At 48.0% G+C, this 20,042-nt stretch overlaps 2 protein-coding genes across 3 annotated transcripts in view; one reads left to right on the forward strand and one right to left on the reverse strand.

The window, feature by feature from the left end:
* Positions 1 to 20,042, forward strand: part of LOC144101708 (BEN domain-containing protein 5-like) — a 146,331-nt gene that overhangs the window by 43,986 nt on the left and 82,303 nt on the right. The window lies entirely within an intron of this gene.
* Positions 15,731 to 19,445, reverse strand: LOC144101706 (uncharacterized). Its single transcript, XM_077634839.1, has one exon. It carries the CDS (start codon positions 19,432 to 19,434, stop codon positions 16,306 to 16,308), a length of 3,129 nt encoding a protein of 1,042 aa, XP_077490965.1. The 5' UTR covers positions 19,435 to 19,445; the 3' UTR covers positions 15,731 to 16,305.

Below are 20,042 nucleotides of genomic sequence, written 5' to 3' on the forward strand. Positions count from 1 at the left end.
TTCGATGCAAATGGGATCCATAGTTATGTAGTTGTAAGTCTGCGCTTGTGGAAAAATGGTGTTAGTACAATGAACAAAGTTTTTACAGAATGTGGAGTTCAGTACCGCTGGGCATTAAGCATCTGGGATGGCAAGGCCATTCTCGTCTAATAAGTTAATGGTATCGCTGTGGCTGGGGTTGACAATGCGCCAGAACTTTTTAGGATCAGTGGAAAGAATGCTAGGAAGTGTATTGTGAAGAAAATTATTTTTTGTGCTTTTAAGTGCAGTTACGTAAACGGCGTCAGCTTCGCGGTACGCCTCCCATTTTGCGTTACTACCAGACCTTTTCGCAACTCGGTAGAAACGTTTTTTTCGATTGGACAGTCGTTTAAGATAGGAGTTGTACCACGGGGCTCTCGAGTGGGAACAGATTGTCCGTAATGGTATGTATGTATCTGTTAATTCTTTAACCTTGGTAACGAATAGATTCCAGCTAGTATCGACAGAGCGGTCATCAAACCCGTTGCAATAATAATCGATAAATTCGGCGAGTTCCCTGTTAATGGCCTGAAAATCAGCTTTTTTATAGTCGCGGATGTGTTTAGAAATCTTCTCAGCTGGGGGAGTAACGATGCAAATGTCAAATGAGAGCGATAGATGGTCGCTGAGACCAGGTAAGTAAGTGATTTCTGAGGCCATATCGGGATGGGTAGTCAGTATTATGTCCAGCGTGTTTGCAGTGGTATTAGTAATTCTTGTCGGTTGAGAGACTAGTTGGGAAAAGGAAAAAGTGGAACAAAGGTTTAAGAAATCGGTGCTTAAGTTAGAAGAAGGGTTCTGAACTGGGGTATCAAAAGACCAAGATATGTTAGGAAGATTGAAGTCGCCAAGTAAGAAAACAGGCGCCAGGGGGTGTCGTGTGCAAACAGCATTTATGGCATCGTGCAGATCATCGAGGAAGTTAGCAGAGTGACTGGGAGGACGGTAGCATACCCCGAAAACAATTTTAGAGTGTCCAAGTTCCACGCATGCCCAGACAATCTCGAGATCTGTTGTGATGTTAATAGCGTAAGACCGGAGTGTTTTACAAATGGCAAGTAATACGCCACCACCCTGACGTGACGTGCGGTCGCAGCGATAAAAAGTGTATCGGGATGAGTCCTGGAAAATTTCGGTGTTACGAATGTTAGAATGAAGCCATGTTTCAGTAAGTGCAATAATATCTGCGTTACACGTCAGCTACGGAATGAAATGCATCACGTTTGTTTACGATACTTCTTACGTTAGCGAGAAGAACAGATGTGCGTGGTGAAGGCGACGACTGCCCACGTCCCCTCTCGTGATGCTACGGGGCGTTTTCGGTGTTTTGGGCATTTGATGAACGCGACCGCGGTGTGTCCTCTTCGAGTACTTCGGTGGGAAATTCCTTTATCAGTTCGATGTTGTTTGTCACGCTGTCGTACATGTAGCACTTATTGTTAACGTAGAGTTTGTTGTAACGAAGCTGGAACTTTGGTGACTGAGGCAGGCTTTTAGCGAAATTAGTAAGTTGCTGGCGCGCGTTACGGGTTGCTGGCGAAAAATCCTCTGATACAGAAATGTTGTCAGTTTTAAGTTTAGCTCGACATGCTAGTATTCTGCCACGGTCTTTAAATGAGCCGAACCGGATAACTACAGGCCGACATTTTTGATGTGAGAACGTACCTATCCTGTGGGCGCGCTCAATGACCGGTTGATCAAAATCAGTGCCTAAAGAAGTTGAAAATGCAGTGATAATTTTTTTTTCAGTCTGTTCCCAGGTTTCACGTGCGTCGGGTATACCGCGTAAGATTAAATTGTTCCGTCGTGAACGGTCTTCAAGGTCATCTATACGAGCCTGTAATTCATACTGTCGCGAAGTCAGCTGTTCGACAGTATCTTGAGTTGCGGCGACGTCGAGTTCTAGGGTTTCCAGAGTTTTGCATCTGCTTTCGATCAGTTCCAAACGGTTGAACACATCAAGCAACTTAGTTTCGAGGACTGCCTGGCTTGATTTGATTGTGTTAACGTCTGCACTCAGTTTAGTTTGGCCAGTCGTGAGTTCAGACGTTTTTTTGTCAATGCCTTCAAGTAACTTCATTATCTCATTCATTTGCTGAGAATCGCGTTCCGGATCAGTAGAGGCAGAGGCGGTACGTGTGTTGGGACCAGGGTTGGACTCGACGTCGCCGCAGCATAGCAACAGATATGCAGAGTCAAAGCAATCGCAGGCAACAGCACAAATCACCCTTGGGCAAGGGAGCGAAATAAGGAATCTGTTATCGTTTTTCTTAACGAAAAGAGAGTGCCGGTTACACACCTGTGGTGCGAAGAACAGATGCGTGTTAGCCATGCTGGCGCAATGGCTGCTCCCTTGCCCACTGAAGATGGTGACGGGCTGCAGGGCCTTAAAGTGCTCGGGCTACTGCGGTGTCGCTGTGGTAGCGAAGAGCCTGATATCTGGTACGATGACAGGAGATATTTCCGCGATGTAGGCGCATGCGTGGCAAATGCGATCGGTCGCATCGGCATCGGGTAGACAGCCAGCTTCATGAAGTGTGACTGGCTGCGAAGCAAGCAGGCAACACGTCGCCAGGGACAGGAACGCCTGTGGTGCGAAGAACAGATGCGTGTTAGCCATGCTGGCGCAATGGCTGCTCCCTTGCCCACTGAAGATGGTGACGGGCTGCAGGGCCTTAAAGTGCTCGGGCTGCTGCGGTGTCGCTGTGGTAGCGAAGAGCCTGATATCTGGTACGATGACAGGAGATTGTTCCGCGATGTAGGCGCATGCGTGGCAAATGCGATCGGTCGCATCGGCATCGGGTAGACAGCCAGCTTCATGAAGTGTGACTGGCTGCGAAGCAAGCAGGCAACACGTCGCCAGGGACAGGAACGCCTGTGGTGCGAAGAACAGATGCGTGTTAGCCATGCTGGCGCAATGGCTGCTCCCTTGCCCACTCTTGTCATCCGCCACCACCCAGGGGCTGTCGGGAATGCTCTGAAATTACTCGTTGAGAAGACTGAGTGGTCCTGTTAATGTTTAGACTGTGCACATGTGCTAGCGATGTCTACATCAGGCCGTCGGAATGACGGGGAAGACGATGGCACCCCGGGCAGAGGTGCTGAAGGAAAAAAGGCGTTGCCACAGCTGCCCGGTGGTGTGCTGCGAAATGCCAGAGGGGCAATATGCCTAGAAGGTTCAGGGACAATTCCGGGGGTTGCAGCGGCCTCTGCCACAACGATGTCATGGTCAATGTCATCTACACGCAAAACTTGGAATAGTGGGCCTGTTGGGTGTGACGCTTTGCCGTGCATGTTGGTGCCCACTGAAGGGCTACTGGTTGCAGGCTGAGGTAATTGGCAAGAACTCAATGAAAGTAAAGATTTCAGAGGAGGCAGTAGTAGCCTCTACAGGAGATATGCCAAAGGCCACAGACCAGTCTGGTTCCTCGCCCGGTAAGACCTGCGTTCCAATGCCATCAAGGCAGGGTGCGGACTGAGAGATCAGAGGTGCCTTAGGGCCAGTCGGGAAATCCCCAGAGGTAACAGAGCTGTCAGAGGAAGACAATAGCTGCTGACAGAACTCACTCGCCATCTTATTGGGAATGCCCGACCGGGTGGAGGCGCGAGACGTGGCAGCCCGTGCGGAGCGGGAGGGCTGCACCGCGCCCGTGAGAACCTCGAGTAATGGGCTCGTATCTCCAGGTTCCAAGTTGCTGAGCAATACTCTATGGCGTTCTGTTAGAGGACACTGACTTAAAATTTTTGGACCGACGGGCCTGCCTAATTTCAGCTGAAGGCCACTTAGTTTCTGCAGGTATCCATCAGTCCAGGAAAAAGCAGTAGCAGAAGAAACCCCTTCGCCGGCGCCAGAAGGGCTAACACCCGACCTACCTTGGCCACCAACCCCGAAAGAACCACAAATAGACACCTCCGAAGCGTTGTCGAGCGTGTCTATCTTGCACCTTGCATAGTGCGATGATGCAGACTTCAATTGGTCACGCGAAGCTGAAAAACATCGCCTGCATACCCCCCTGACTGGCGTGTTGTGTGCCCGCAGGTTGATTCCAGTCGACAACGACTGCAGGATCACAACGTGCTTGCAAGGGATGCATCTAACAGCGGAGGGAGGTTAGAGGAGGCTTATAACACCAGGCCTGTGAAGGGGAGGCACAGGGCCCCTGCGCGACTCCCAACCGCGAGTATGGCCCGAAACAGAGGACCCAATCGCCTCGTCTGCACTAGATGTAGGGCGATTACTGAGCGTGGAAGGCATGGATAAGTCTCTGTGCCCTGAAATGGCACAATAGGGGGCCTACTCGACTGCCTCGCCTTGAGAATGTGTCGCAGCTCGCTTGGCGCACTGGATGAAATGTGGTGCCAGGCTCCATGCGAGTGGATAGTTCTTGGGACAGTGTTGGCATTTGCAGGTCACGTATGTGTCGTGACCCGAACGGTAGTGCTGTGACAAAGAATAAGTAGGGCCCTCAAAGCCACATAAGTGTCAGATATGGGACTTGTTAGGATAAGTTAGCTGCAAGACGTTGCTAGCCATTGAACAAGGAGATCCCGCCCCGAAGAGAGCCCCGGAAGGACCGCCGCCACCGGTAGCGAAAAGTAAAAAAAAACTGCATTAGTATTACCATGCCTACTGCAAAGGAATATGGAACACCGAGCAGGGTACAGACTCCGCGCACTGCCACGGAGGAAAAGGAAAAGAAAACTGCACCTCATCTCTAGGCTGCCTCGCGACTATCGCATGGACGACAAGGTTACGTGGTGCGCTAGAGGTCATGAAGACCCCTGCAGAGACTGGCATAAAAGACGGCCTAACAGGCGAGCGCGACGTGTCTGTAGGCTGCTCGAAGAAAGATAACTCGGTTCTCGTGGAGCGGAATGAGATGGACGAGAACAGCAATAATGTACGAGATGCAGGCTTTGAGCTGATCGGGACTCTAAGGAAGCCATAGGTCTGCGCTGAATTGCGCAAAAAATAAAACGAACCGATCCAAGGTAGTGACCATCAGATTTCTCCTTGACATTGAAATCGATCAAGAACGCAAGGTTCGTACTCTAGTAGAGATGCAGTTGTAAAAGACCTTATACAACATTTACGCCCCCCCCCCCCAAAAAAAAATCCCTTCCAACCCCAGAATGGCCCTCCAGACGAAGATTGTCAGGAGAGCTACCAAGCAGTACCTATTTATTTACACGCGAGGCTAAATAACGATGTAACATACTAAGTATTGGTAACAGAAATGCTAAATCGAAGCACTCACAAGATTTTGGGGGCAGTGGCCACCCAAACCCTCAAGGTTTCCTTTGAATTAACCCAACCAATACTGAAATATCCTGAGGACATACTGAGGATTTTTTTTGAGGATATTCTTTATCCTCAGGACGGCCTCAAATGGTCCTCAAAAAGTACTCAGCTGCTTGCTGCCATTTATTGTCATCCCGCTGCGCCGCACGGGCTTCTTTACTGCTTTTGTGAGCTGGAGATGTATTCTGTGGTGCCTACACAAATAGAAATGGAAAATCAGCTGTTGAATATATGCAATTCAGTTCAAGCAGTTTTTTGTGCTCCTTGTGCAACAAGGAGATGCAAATATGACTCGATATCTGAACTTACAACTTGCAGTGCAACACACTCTTCTGCATGAGCAACTTCCATAAAATTCATCACTGCAACAGGTATTCGTGGGCTCATATGAGAATAAAATGACCTCAAGCACTGAAGCAAAGTGGCAGCTTCACTTTTTGGACCTGAGGCCCTTGACAAGGAACAATAAGAGGCCCAGACTGATGTCGTCCAGTGAGCAGTGGAAAGTTTGGCGTCTGCTGAGCCTCCTTCAGTACAGCTCCTTGCAATGATAGTCTTTTAGAGAGCTGCTCAAGGGGTCGCTCTGGTTTTCGGAGCAGCCTTTTCAGAGCAGACATTTGGTTCTCAAATGGGAACGCACTCTATGAATCCAATGGCCCCAGGTGCTCAACATCGGATGCCAGATGGCATAGTCCATGCTCATTGTGCGAAGCATGCTCCTTGCAGTATATCTTTGTAAAGCCTTTAACAAAATGGTCGAGAAGCTCCCCTGCATACTGCACTTCACTTTTCGTGCCACTAGTCATTAAAAGAATGGTAATAGCAGCATGCAAAGCTAGAAAATTTTCGTACATCTGTGACGGAAGAAGCGGTCACAGAAGCACGGGTCCCCCATAAAGCAAGAAGAAACGAAACTCTGTGGCCTTCCAACGATCCAGATCTATGAGGCTACACGGCTTTCGGTTAAATTCGCAAGGAACAAACTATGCGGCCTTGACATTTCTCTGAGTTCAATGGGGAATTTGCTGCCAAGCCTTATAGGTTTCGGCCACGGAACCACAATACAAGGAATTTGTGCACCACGTCTAGGCAAACGAGGTGCATATAATCTAGCGGGACATCCCTCACAATGTCTATTGGCAGTTGCTCTACAATGCAGCTTCCAGTATGATACTGCTGCTGCGACCTCTGCCTAAAACTGCAGTCGGTTCTCAGCTCACTGCTAATGCTTGGAAAACTCTTCTTTCAATGTACGCACCCTTCACAGTGCACTTCGTGCAGCTGTAATAGCCCATGTGGTTTTTGACACACAAAACACGTCCCTTTTCAGGCGCATCACACACTATGGCGTTTAGCCTTACAGGTATTGTGAAAGCTTCAACAGCAATTCCTGTAGCTAAAAGAACATTCAACTCTTAAGAGGTGTATATTGCATTACTCATTTGCATCTCTCGGCTTGCTGTCACCGAAGAAAACACTCGCCACAAATGATGCCGCATGCTTGAGGTCGTTTATGCAGCCGAGAATTGTACAAAACTGGCCTCTAGAACTTTTCCTTCGATAATCGAAGGCCATCAATCTGAAAAGTGAAATTCAGTTCCGGTGGCAGGTCTCGACATTGTACTATGATTTGCCGTATTCCTGCTTCTACAGCGAAGTGGCGGTACTGGCCTCCCGAAATTTCGGAAAGGTCATTCGATTTTTTTCGGTGTCTGTAGCAGCGCTCTCGCCGATAATGGGAGAGAAGAAACACACGTGTGGCTGCGGAGCACTTTCAAAAGTCACGTTACAGCAGCATGCGACGACCTAGTCTCCACTGCCCATGTTTGAAGCTGGTGCCGGAAAGTCGCTACGTCCTCGTCAGCGCATTTATGATTGGCTTCGCAATCAAACCTGCAGTCAACCTGAGGATAAGGTCCCAGGTTCAGCATCTTGACTAGTGGTGTCTGGGGTCGGCACATCCTCAGTATCGGGCACAAAACGTTCGGTCACACACACATCACGCTGAAGCTGGTTGCACTGTTCTGACAATGCATCAGCACCAGCTTCGGCACACGCGGCGAGCTGCAGGCTAACACCAACCCGTCTTTTCCTTGTGCGGCGAAATTTTCGCGCACTACTTTCCGTTGACATCGTGCAAATCAGTAGGTCGTACTGCAAATCTACAAAGGCGTCACTCACTTTTCTGAGAGGCATCCATCGTGGAATAACGCGCAAGTGCGAGTAGCGTGCATGCGTCGCCGTCGCGGTGATCGATCACTGTATCGACGTTGCGGGTGCAGACCTGGCTTGGCTTAAATAAGATTCGGCCGCACACGGTAATGATGATGATGTAGATAATGATGGTGCGATGTGATGTTAAGAGGCAATAAATTTTGCGGAATGATTGACTTTGTGAAAAAAAATTTCTTTACCGAAATAAAAAACTTACCGTAATTTGCCTACCCAGCAACACACAAAAGGGCCCCCGGATTCAAGCCCGCTTTCCGTGATCTGGCAAAAATCGTGCTCCCTCGCCAACGGAAAAGCTAGCGGCATTGTGTACAACACGTTGTCATGCATGAAGGAAAACAATTTGCAGATTCTTGAATTGTGCGCGTTGGCATCGTCACATAAAAAAACGGGAATCACAACTACGGTAGACCAGAACTCGTAAATTTTCTCAGGACATGAACCAGCAGCGATGCGCGTGGTTGAATACGACGTTGGAGCCTCACCGGAACCGCGCCTCAAACTTTTTTCTCTGCGTCGTTGGCACGCAGCAGTTGCAGTTAGAACCAACGTGCATGCGCGGTATTCAGCTAGAGGCGGTGGTTTCTCTCGTTTCCACGTGCAGAAATTCGCGGTCTAAGGGTGCTGTCGTTGAGAAAAAATAAAACTTTGTGCATGCATGCTGTCAAAGGGATAAAACTTCAGAGGCGAGCGCCGGCGCAGTAATGCATCCCAAATAAAACTTAATGGAAGTCAATGTTTAGAATTCCAATTACGCGCACGCACACACACAGTGGCCAATGTGGATAGTGAGAAAAAAAAATGGCTGCAGCTTAGCTCAGCTAACCCTGGTTATGCCAGCGAAAGCTTGCGTTCGTTGAGCGTTCCGCACTGCGAGAACTCTTTTCCAGCGAGAACTCTTTTCTTTCGGCATCTTTCGCTCGTCGTTCAGCCAGGCGAAGCTCCCGCTCTTCATCGGTTTCGGCTGCCCGTTTTGCGCGTTTGCGGTCCCTGTCGATTGCTAAATCCCTCGCGCACTTGGCAATGTCGACCAGATGATCATAAACGGCCCGACGTCTGCGAGTACCCACTCTCAAGGACGTCGGCTCCGGCTGACTTGCTTTATAGTTCCATATCTCCTCGTCCCGAAGGCTCGGACACTCTACCCAACGGAGCACGGGTTCGAGGAAGCCCCTGCCCCACGACAGTGTTGGAACATGTTCTTAACTCCCTTAACTGCAAATACAAAAGCGAAACACTGCTCGGGTGCAATGAATTAAGGGCTTACCGGTAGTTTTCAGGACGCCAAACTCTCGCGGTGTGCAGCATGGGAATACGTGATGTTCACTGACGAATCTTCAGTCGTGTGTATAGTGGTCTTACAAGCGCCAGCGTGAAAATATTGCTGGGACCTTCTGCCCAGGGAATCTAAAGGCACATAAACTGCCGTGAATTGCCGGCCGCATGACGAAATTCTGCGTGTGCACAGTTCTGGTGCGCTGTCCTGTCGCGGTATCCACTACTTTCGCGGCAAATCGGTTCTTGCAGTCGCGCACCCGTCATAGTAAAAAGTCTTTTCGTGCATTGTCCCTCGCACGCCTTGCATTCCAGTCGCTGCTCTGAGCGGCTGCAGAGGCGAAACACTATATGATAGCGATGTAATCAAAAACCACTTTGGTAGGACAATTATATTTGAATGAAGCCATGTAGGCATTAAGAACACGTAATTCTGTGTCCTTCGAACGAGCATATCAGGCACTAAACTTCATCCGTATTTAATTAAGATATATCGACTAGTGAAGCATGTGGAGATGGGTTTTCGATAACCAACATGATATTGTGATGTACAAAATTCGAGAGCAAAATTTTCAGCTAATATCTGGATTCCCTCCACCCCCCAAGCTTCCTGCTAGCATAAAGCACAAGTCGACGTTTACATTTTTAGAAGGGCTCCTAAGTTGTATCTTAACAACTTTTTAGTACGTATCCAAAAAGCGAACACACTAAACATTGCGTCTGGCGCAGGAGAGCGTTAGGTGCTTGTGGGCCATAAAACTGAAACCAACAAACTCGGAGGCAGATCGGTTGACACATTCTTTGATGCAGCGCTGCTAAGACCGAATTTTAGTCTTAAATGGTTCCATCCAAATTGGCGCGTGCGTTGTTTTGCGATGATTATTGTGAATAGACAAGAGAACCAGGGTGGCGATAGCATGGACATTGGTTTAAATGATGATTCTGTCATCGGTTTAACCGGTCCATAAATGACATTTGGTTTCTTATAGGGTACACTTCTCAACGCGTGGCGCGGGTATACTTAGTGACTGCTCTCTGGGCTATGCAGTGGTAGCTACGAGCGCGCGTCACCTGCTCACAGGCCTATGCCTTCGGTTTGTGTTCGTGGGTGCAGCCCCTGTGGTGTCTAGGGTCTTTCTTGGTTGTCGTAACCTTAGGCGCCATTGAATTAAGGAGCAGTGGTGAGGATGAGGATAGGTGATCGCATGGCAGTCGAGCACCATAAGTGGCGGCTGCCTTCTACTTGCCGAGAATCGGCTTTTCCGGCAACTTTTACGAGTTACTGACCATCCCTGTGGCGTTGCCCTTTGCGCTCAGCACGATCTGGTAGATGACTATGTTCTGCACATTATTCCTTTCTCGAGGCCACCCATAGATAGCAAAATGCTTTCCCAAGACAGCTCCTATTATAATGATGGTCTGTTTGGTCGCGAACAAGGGCTTTGCGATCTGAAACAGCAGGTAGTCGCCCGTCTCACTTATGAGCAGCAGGACCTTCTCCTTTTATCATTGTGAACCTCCTTGTGTTAACGTCCGCTCCGAGAAGCGGCACAGTCAGCGCTCAGCTTCCGTAAGATTATGTGCAGGCGAACCCAACCCGACTTGCCTGCTCCTAGGGAGATGTCTTCGAAGAGTGTGCGCAGGCGCACTGCACGATCCTCCATGGTCAGGGTGACGGCCCTAGGGGACTCCCGGTTGAAGATCGCGAGTTTCTTCAGCCTCTGACCGGACCAAGTTGGGCGTCGTCATGATGTAGCTTTGTGTTCCATGCGTGAAGACAGCGCATATCCACAGGAGCCAGCAAAAATAGCGAACGCCTAATAGTTTCATTCTTGAGTGTTCACTACAACGTCCACAACCGCCGAGCCCTTCGGGCTAACGTTTTCGCATATTCTGTGCCGAGCTCCTTCAGTCTTTCATCCGGGCACTTCGAACAGTTGGGCGACCGCTCTGGCCGCTTTCGTAACGGTCTTCGGAGGGTCAAATTTCGACCCTAACGATCGAGCTAGACTGTTTCTTTCGGCCTCTAATTTTTCCCGTACTCGTGGATCGACGCTATTGTTGACGGTGCCTGTCTGTTTATTGGCAATTAGTGCCAATGTTTAACAGCTAATATGTGTTTTCCTCGTTCTGCGACTGCCTACGTAGACAATTTGGCAGTTCACGAGAGTGCTTAGAATAGCGGAAAGTTAGCAGGTTGGCCAAGTACGGCAGGTCAAACGTGCGTGTTTGTAGTATGCGAGACGTGTTAGAGGAATGTGAAACAGGGACTACAATTTACAACGCAGAAAATATCAGTCCCATATGGATGCTGTTAACGTAAAAATTTCGATTTCTTTTGTACGGCAGGTATTATAAAATCATTGAAAATCACACACACACGATAGTCGCCGAAGAACCGAGTGCAACTCTGAGGATCGAAGTGGCGCTTTTCAAGGGCTGTGATTGGCGCATGGTAGCCTTAGCTACTGATGTGCCACAACACCAAGCATACACAATACTTTTACAACAGGTTCTGAGAATAGCTATCCTGCAGTGTCTTGCACGCCTGATGCAGCTTTTGCATATCCAAAAGCGGTAGGGCTAAAGCCCAGCTGCCTCAGACTTTGCGAACCTGCGGAAAATTTCCCTAGTTGCCATGAGGCAATCGGTATTTGGGCACTAGCGTTTTGGCTTGTTCTTTCTTTCACGAAAAACTTTACCACAATTAGGGTGAAAAAGTGTGGTCCGTTTGGATAGCGCCAGTGTTCATGCAATGAAGAACGGGGCGCAGGTGTTCCGCGGAGCGTCAAGTGTTGTTAATGTTGCGGACTGCATTGGCTTTAACTCCGGTCACATCGAATACGCATCCACAAGTGGTGGCAGTGAGCTGCATTTTGCACAGTACGAGCTAAGCTTGGCTGCGTAGCTCGTGATGTTCCGCCGACAGTCGTTTTACTGAGCGCTGTGCTGAGCTGCATTGCATTTTATGCGTTGCATATTGCAATCACTCAGTTCAGCCCTTGGGCGCGGCCGGGCAGCCACCATTGACCTTTAGCGCAACCACGTGACGTGACGTCACGACAGCCGGAGGAAAAGCTGGGCCCCAACTCGCGCGGTCGCGCGCGGCCGCAGCCACCGCCTGACTCCCGCTCCTCCCGCTAGGGGCGCTGCGCTATGAATGACGTCTCGGCACATGTATAAAAGAGCTGAGCTCCTTCGCCCGGACAGTCTTACAGCCAGATGCCGCCCTCGGGCCACCAGTGTACTAAAACTAATGGCTCGTTTCGCTCTTAGACCGACATTTGCAGCACCGGTTAGAATACAACCTTACACATTCAGGTCTAAACAGAGTAGGCTTGAAACTGATGTTCAGCCACGACCTAGCATAAGAGAGGCTGGAACAACTGCACAACCACATCCTCACACATCGAAGGGGAACGTGGCTACCCCCGCTGGGACTACAGCCGCTGCTGCTGCTGGGGGTACGTCTATGGACCTCCTTCACCCCGCGACGTCACGAAGATGCGGTGGCGCTGATGTTAGCAGCGACTTTCGCATGGTAGGCAAAACAGGTTCCGCTTGCCCGTGCCTACCGCAGCTGCCGCAGCTACCGGCGGCTGCTTCAAGCCTGTGCACTGCAGAAGCAGCATGTATTGACCAGCTGCGTCACTGCTGGATCCGCGTAGTAGCATAAAAAATATTAAATTAGCCTCGATAGGTTTCTCGCGCATAAATTCCGCATTCGGAAACTGGCTAACAGGCATTGGGCCACGGTAGTAAAGCGCGAAGTCTGGGAGTCGATAGGCACTGCCACTCAGTCCGCTTAATAGCATGCAAGTTACTGCGTTCATTCACCTGAACTTCAGGATAGTAGGCTGATAATTGCTCAAGGAAAAAAAAGACGTGCAGCTGCACACGGAATTATCACCTTGAGCCGGAGTGCACGGGGCGTCGACAGGTTCATTCGCCCCCAAGAAATGCGTTTTTTTGTTAATAGCACACCCACCATGTTTTAATGGCGCGTTTTATGACATTTAATATTTACTTAAAACTGTTTCTTGATATGACGACGTAATTATTTCATTCGAGTAGAAAGAAGTCTGGTAAGTTGTGTCAATCTTGCGCGGTCGCGTTGGTGTGCTTAGAATTATGGTCCACTGCGTTTTAGGAATGTCTCGATCCACAACCATTTGCATGGCTTATTTAATGAGATATAAACACATGACTCTACTCGAGGCCATGAAATTTATTGCCGAACGCCGACCCCTGGCCAGCCCGAACGACGGATTCCTTTCACAATTAATAGAGTACGAGTATGTGTTATTTGGGAAGAATTCCACCGATTTAAAAGGTGCGGTACAATTCTATAATAATTCGACTCATACTACGGACGAAGACAATTCGTGGATCGATATTCCGAAGGTATCTCCGATATTGATGATGCTTCGCAAATTCTTTAATGGCTGCATTAAAAAAATGATTCTATCACAACCACATGTCCATGGAATTGATTTCTTCAAAACAAAATAAACACATGTGTATATACAACAATTTCCATATGTACATTGTCTATACATACATAAACACACTTGATGAACAATAATTAACAAACACAGATGTTTATTTACAAGCAATGTCGTCACCAATGTACTTGTCAATCTCATCAATGTATGCCAGGCGATCAAAACCATCCTTATAAGTGACAACATCCCTGTCTATGTCATTAGCTTTGCCTGACCCACATCCAACCAAGCTTCCAAACTCCATGTCGTCAACCACATACGGCTTGGTAAGGTACATGCGGCGCACGTACTTGTTTGGGCAGTTTTGCGTCAATGCCGTTCAGTTCCTTTGCATATGCAGTTAAATCATCCGGGATAATCAATGCGCTAAACACATGACAGACGGAATCATTTTATAATTCCGAAGCATGTAAGCACCACTGTCGTCTTTGAAAATGTCAAAACCCTTGCTTACCAACATGGAATGAAATGTGGACATTGTTTTAGTGTTTTCACACACATAGTCATACATTGCTTGCCCATGGTTGCCTGCCAATCCATGAATTGTTTTGCGAAACCCATTTACCACCTTTATCCTTTCTCTAAATTCCGCCAATAAATCTGAAAGCGCAATAATATGTCCAGGGCACTGAATCACCAACGCTCTCATTACAATTAACACCATGTCTTTATATCCGTCAAAAATGTGGCCATTTTTGAGGACGTAAGCATCCATTTTTTTGACCGATGCGCCGAATTCGTCGAGACCGCCCATCGATGGGATGATGGTTTTCATCAAAATTCGCGCAAGGGCGCTTCCCATCTTTTTTGCTTCCGGTGTTGCCAATTTTCTGTCCGCCAATAGCCATTTCATACTAGGGATATGTTGCGGGGGCGCTTTCAGATTCATTGCGAGGTTGACATCCAATAAATTGTCTTCCGTCAACATCCCCCAAAACCACTCTGGCAATGTCAAAGTTCTGAGAGCAGTGCACTTTATCAGGTGCGCGATGGCAGTGTTACAACGCACTTCACACAATCTCGTGTGAGTGAACGACACAACACCACTGGTGTACACTTCGGGTGCACAAGATATGATCAGTGATTGAGGGTTGTGTGCAGTTGCCGTTTGAATAACAAACAACACGTCCCTTGGCGTGCATGTCACATTAACATCAACATGTTTAGACTTGTGATATATGTTTTTCACAGAGACAACAGCACTCGTCAACAGTGCACTTTGCGCGTCGCTCCTCTCGTCTGTTGCGTTGGAAGGAACACCAAAGATGGATTGTAACATTAACGGCACTGCCTCCACCTTTACTTCGATCGATGGAGTGCAGCAAGTTACTTTTACAGTCCGGCGACTGCACACAATGGAGATGCGCAATGTGATGCTCTTCTCCAATGTGTTCCAGACAACTTCATATATATCACGTATGTACCCTGGCAAAGTTATTGGCGCTGGTGTGTCGGCCACTACAATAACGTCGGGGTCTTGTGGTGCCGATGGCACTTTCTTTTTTGCGGGTGGCTCATCTCCGTCATCGCAATTGCGTTTGACTGGACTCGTCCGAGATTGAAGGTTTGCGGGTTGCGCTACTGCGAGACGACGTTCTGCCTATTTACAATGTTTGAACAGCCAAAGATATATGTTCAAACAGAGCGTGTCTGTGCCATACACTTGCAGAGCCATGTCCCGCACATCGCCCCATGTCCGAGAAATGTGATTATTCATGTCCACACACCGAACGACAATATCCCGGCCAGTTTCTGCATCCACGACACGACCAAAGTAGTGGGGTTTACAATTGTTTCCACGTTTCAAGAACACTATGGTTTGAATATGTGCATATGCATTGCTGTCTTTAAATGCTCGAGTCAGGGGTGCCATTGCTGAATCTATGCACATTTCACCCGCGAAAGTCAAGTGCGTGACATTGTCCAAGTTGAGATATCCAGGCAGCATTGACAATGGCAGTATTGAAAAACAATCACCTTGCTGTACAGAAATTGCCACGCCCCTGGTGTTGTTGAACGCCGACTTGTAGATGACGCCGCTGGTGTTCCGACACAGGTGTCTCAGGATCATGGGTTCGTTGCGAACAGTCAAGTCGTTGTAGTGCCTGGAAACAACGCAGAGGTGCTTGATGTCCTTAGGGCTGGTGTCGCGCATCGACCAGTATTTCGGAATCAGGACACCCATGCTGACCCAATCATCCACGTTCCAGATTATTCCAAGGAAATCGACCTTGTTTATGTTGCCCAAGACCGTCTTTGCGACCCTGCTGCACACCTTTACTTTTCCAATGATGTCCGTGTTGTTGAAGTACAGGGTTATCTGCACAATTACACAAATATTGAGTACTCTCATTCGAGGTATATACATTGACATCACCGTAAGTGTATACATACCTGTTTGGATTGTTGATGGAGTTTGTCTTTGACCACCAAATCCACGTCCAATGGTGTCAACAGAGTTGGAATGATGATCAGATGCTTTTCCCCGGGTGCGTGCAGTGCTAGAAAGCGGGGTGGATCCACACACGAAAGGAATTGCACCGGTAGAGCATTGGCGACAATCAATCCTTTCGATATATCATTGTAATACTGAAAGTATGACACACTTTCATTTTGCAGTGCATTCCTGATGTTTGTAGTTAGCTCATACACAACACCAGAGTCCGTTTCCACATTTATAGCAGTAAGTGGCGACGGGTATTCCCACCCAATTTTTAATCTATCCATCGCGACGACCTCACAGCATACCATAGCCGCCGCTCGAGACATACACTGCTCGGTGGTTGCTGTGTATATATGCTCGCCGGGAAAGAAAAAGCAAAAGTAAAAGTATGTTATACAAAGAGATAATGCTTTATTCTCTTGACATCTGGAGGAGAGAGGGGGCGGAGTCGCGCGTGCGCGAGCGCGCGCCTCGGGGAGGAGAATGGCAGGGGGCGGAGTCGCGCGGCTGCTCGTCGCCGCTCGGTCCTAGTCTTCGTCCCTCGAAATAACGTGGACATTGGGCGGTGTGACGTGTTTACCAATATTGGCACGGCCGTGGTTACCACGTTTACGCCCTCGTTTCTTCATTCCCATTACCGGTCGTTTCGCATGTTTACGATGGCGTTTGCGTATCCATTGGGCAATTACGCATTGCTTGATGCTTGGCATGTGAAACATTGGGTCGGACATGTCTTTCATTTTCCAGAATAAACACGCGTCATCTATTTCGTCAAATATTCGACATGCTAGATATAGACACAATTTGTCAAAATCTCTAGTAAACGTATAAAGGTGAATGTGAGCGTTATGGTTCAAAAGCACAATTCGGCCGGACTGCGGCGTGTCATAAGTTTTATTGAACGCGGTCCAAAGGTCATTTATGTCCAAACTGTCATCTACGTCAAACACGTTATGGGTGGGAGGTGTTGCCAATTTTCTGTCCGCCAATAGCCATTTCATACTAGGGATATGTTGCGGGGGCGCTTTCAGATTCATTGCAAGGTTGACATCCAATAAATCAACATCTGCCGGTAGTAACACAGATTTAGCGTCCATGTGTTCAACATCCAACGGATACATAACATTTGCTTTTGAATTTAACAGTTTTACACAATCTCGAAACATTGGGTAGGCGTCCTGCATCACACGGCGTCTCAGCCTGTCCCCGGCCATGTAGCGCATCAAAAACCATCGCACACTGGTCTTATTCGTCATGAAATGTGACGTGGCAGGAATGATCATGTATCTGGTGCGTTCGGCATACATGGTTGTATCGAAATACGGCAAATCGTTCGAGGCCGTAATTATACTAGCATTTATTTTTGCAGTCAGCGTGTACCTACAATAAGGAGGCCTGCCCGCAAAAGTGTCACCCCCCGTAAATTGCTTCATCTTTTGTCTGCCTACCGCGTCCATGTTGTTAACTGCAATTTCGTTTTCTACTAAAAACCTAATTTCTTCGGGGTGACACCTCATGAAATCATCCATCCTGGTATCAAATTTTTTGGAAAAATAATTACTTTCTAAAATTTTGATCATACCGCTATGTTCCCCCAACATGTTCTGTAACAGATCTATTAGCAATGATTTCCCATTGGATGCTTGACCGTGCAGATACATGATCACTCTACCCATGTTATTTGTCGTCAGGCCCAGGGCCACAAATTCCAATACCAATCTGGCTTGCTTACTCGAACCAAAAATTTCTATTAACAATGTCCACACCAACTGGTCCCATGTTAAAAAATGCTCCACAAATACGACAGGACCTCCATCATCGTCGCGTTCCACAGTTTTTGACGTGTGTACCATATTGTCAATAATACACTGGTCGTTCTTTGTTAGTGTTGTTACTGCAATGATGTTGATTAAAAATTCCAATAGGAAAAAAAGCTTCACCCTAGCCTTGTTCGTGTAATTCTTGATGCGTTCATACTTTGTGTGTACTGCATCGTGAATCATATCGGTCTCTTCGTACGTAGGGGCAGATTTGGCAGTTTTTAGGTTTTTTTCCACATATTGCAATTCCGCATCAGACAGAAGTTTACGTTTCCTTGTGTCCTTACTTGGCGTTTGATCGACTGCATCATTAGGGTTGGGTCGTTTAAGAGGCATTGTATTCGGAAATTTTGCACGCTTCGGCTCCATCTTGTTTGGGGTATTGGTGCTGGCATTCTTAGTTCGCCGGCGTTTTTTGGGCGTTGATGGAAGCAAGGGAGTCTTTTTGTGCAAAATATTGGAATCCTGTTCGTCGACTTGAATTGATCCCGGGCTACTCTGTGCATAATCCTGCAAAAGCGGAGAAGATGCCCTCTTGCGTGGCAATGACTGCATCGAATGCACAGAGGAGACCGACCTAGTGGGTGAATGTGCAGGGGAATAATGAGACGAGTCCATGTCCTGGTCGTCCATGGTACCAATAGCATTTACTTGGATATCTCCCAAATCTGATCGGACGTTCCGAGTTTCAATGTCACTCAGATTCTCAGATTCCTCCATTTGCACATCCCCATCGAGCATTTTGGCTGTCTCGCCCACATTGCCGATGTTTTTGTCACTTTTCGCACCAGAATCGATCTTGTGCGCATCTTGCAATGTTATTTCATGGGCCAATACAGTTTCCACGACAGACACCGACACTTGTGTTAACGTGTCTGTATCTGCCAATAACCTCTCTTCAATGTCAGAATCAATCCCCCTTGTCTCCTCACAAAGGTTTAACAACCCTTCCATGGTTAACTGGACGTCTTTATCGCCTGTATCACCTTTAGCGTCCTTAGAGTCAACACATATATTTTCAATTTGGTGTGTGATGTCTGATATGCTACTTTCACCTGCACTTTCCAATGACACACCCATTCCGGAGGTCCTGTCGCTTTCAAAGAGCACATTTTCACATGGATCAACAGCAGAAGCTTCATATGAGTTTGTGACCACAGATTGTTCATACTTTTCTCCCTCGCACACACGCGACATCAGTTCAGACATAACATCAGCTACTATACAATGGTCGCTATCATCAGCAGACCCTTTACACTTTTCCTCACACTCGCGAGACACAGGTGTAATACCAGACGGTATGCCAACATCACCCGAATCTGTACATTTACTCTTTTCTCCTTCGCACACACACGACACATGTCCAGACACGACATCGGCTACTTTACACGACTCCCCTTCTTTGTCATTGTCCTCGCACACACGCGACACCAGTCCAGCTATAACATCGGACACTACACTTTGCACAACACCTTCACTTTGCACAACACCTTCAGTTTCTTTTGGCATCTCTTGGTCAGCCGCACAGTCATCATCATCCGAAGATGCAATGACTGCCCTGTTATAGCGGGGGGTGAACTTGCGTTTGGGTGTACTCCCATCGTTTGGGGATGGTGGAATAGAGTTGTATGCCTTTGAGTCATCGCCAGATTCCGCAGATTCCGGCCCCTGTACAGTTCTGCGACGACGTATCTTTCTATCCGACGTGTCTTCATCATCATCCAAATTTTTAAGTTCCTCCCTCAATTCCCGCTCGTCCTCTTCCTCGTCCTCGGTTGTCTCTTCGCGAGTTTCCCCTCCATCAGTTTCAATCCCATCGTCAATGAAAGTGGCCATTTCTGCATCATCATCTTATATACATATACGAAAGAGGGACACCTTTCGAGTGGGGTGGACGGCGACCGAAGACATATGTCGACATATGCGTGTCATGTCGCTCCGCTCCACATGAGTCGGTCGGTGCTCCTCGTGTAAAACAATGGACAATGCTCTTCACTTGCACCTGTTTTCAAGAAGTCGGTCGGTGCTCCTTATCTCTCCTCATTCGTCTAATGTTAGGCAATGGACAACAGCGTCGCTGTTCTGAGAATGTGATCGATGCTCCTTATCTTTTGGCTTCGGCAGCGTCGCTGTTCTGAGAATGCGGTCGGTGCACCTTATCTTGGATATGGTGGCGTCTCTTAGACAATGGAGAAGTGTTCAATGGCGTCACTCTACCCCCTTGATACTTTTTCTGAGAAACGGCACCTTATCTCTCACGACGTGAACTTGACAATCTCATATCTGCCCACTTGCGAGAACAATGCAAATATGGACAAGGTCGTGAGCGCACATGGAAGAGTTCCTGTTGCTGGGCGATACTATGTTGCCGGGGAGGCGTCAGAGCCAGAGCACGTGTTCTTATATTTAGTAATTAGGCCTAAAACAATTGCACGGGCATTTTC

Source organism: Amblyomma americanum, chromosome 8 (genome assembly GCF_052857255.1).
Source record: "Amblyomma americanum isolate KBUSLIRL-KWMA chromosome 8, ASM5285725v1, whole genome shotgun sequence".
NCBI lineage: Eukaryota > Metazoa > Arthropoda > Arachnida > Ixodida > Ixodidae > Amblyomma > Amblyomma americanum.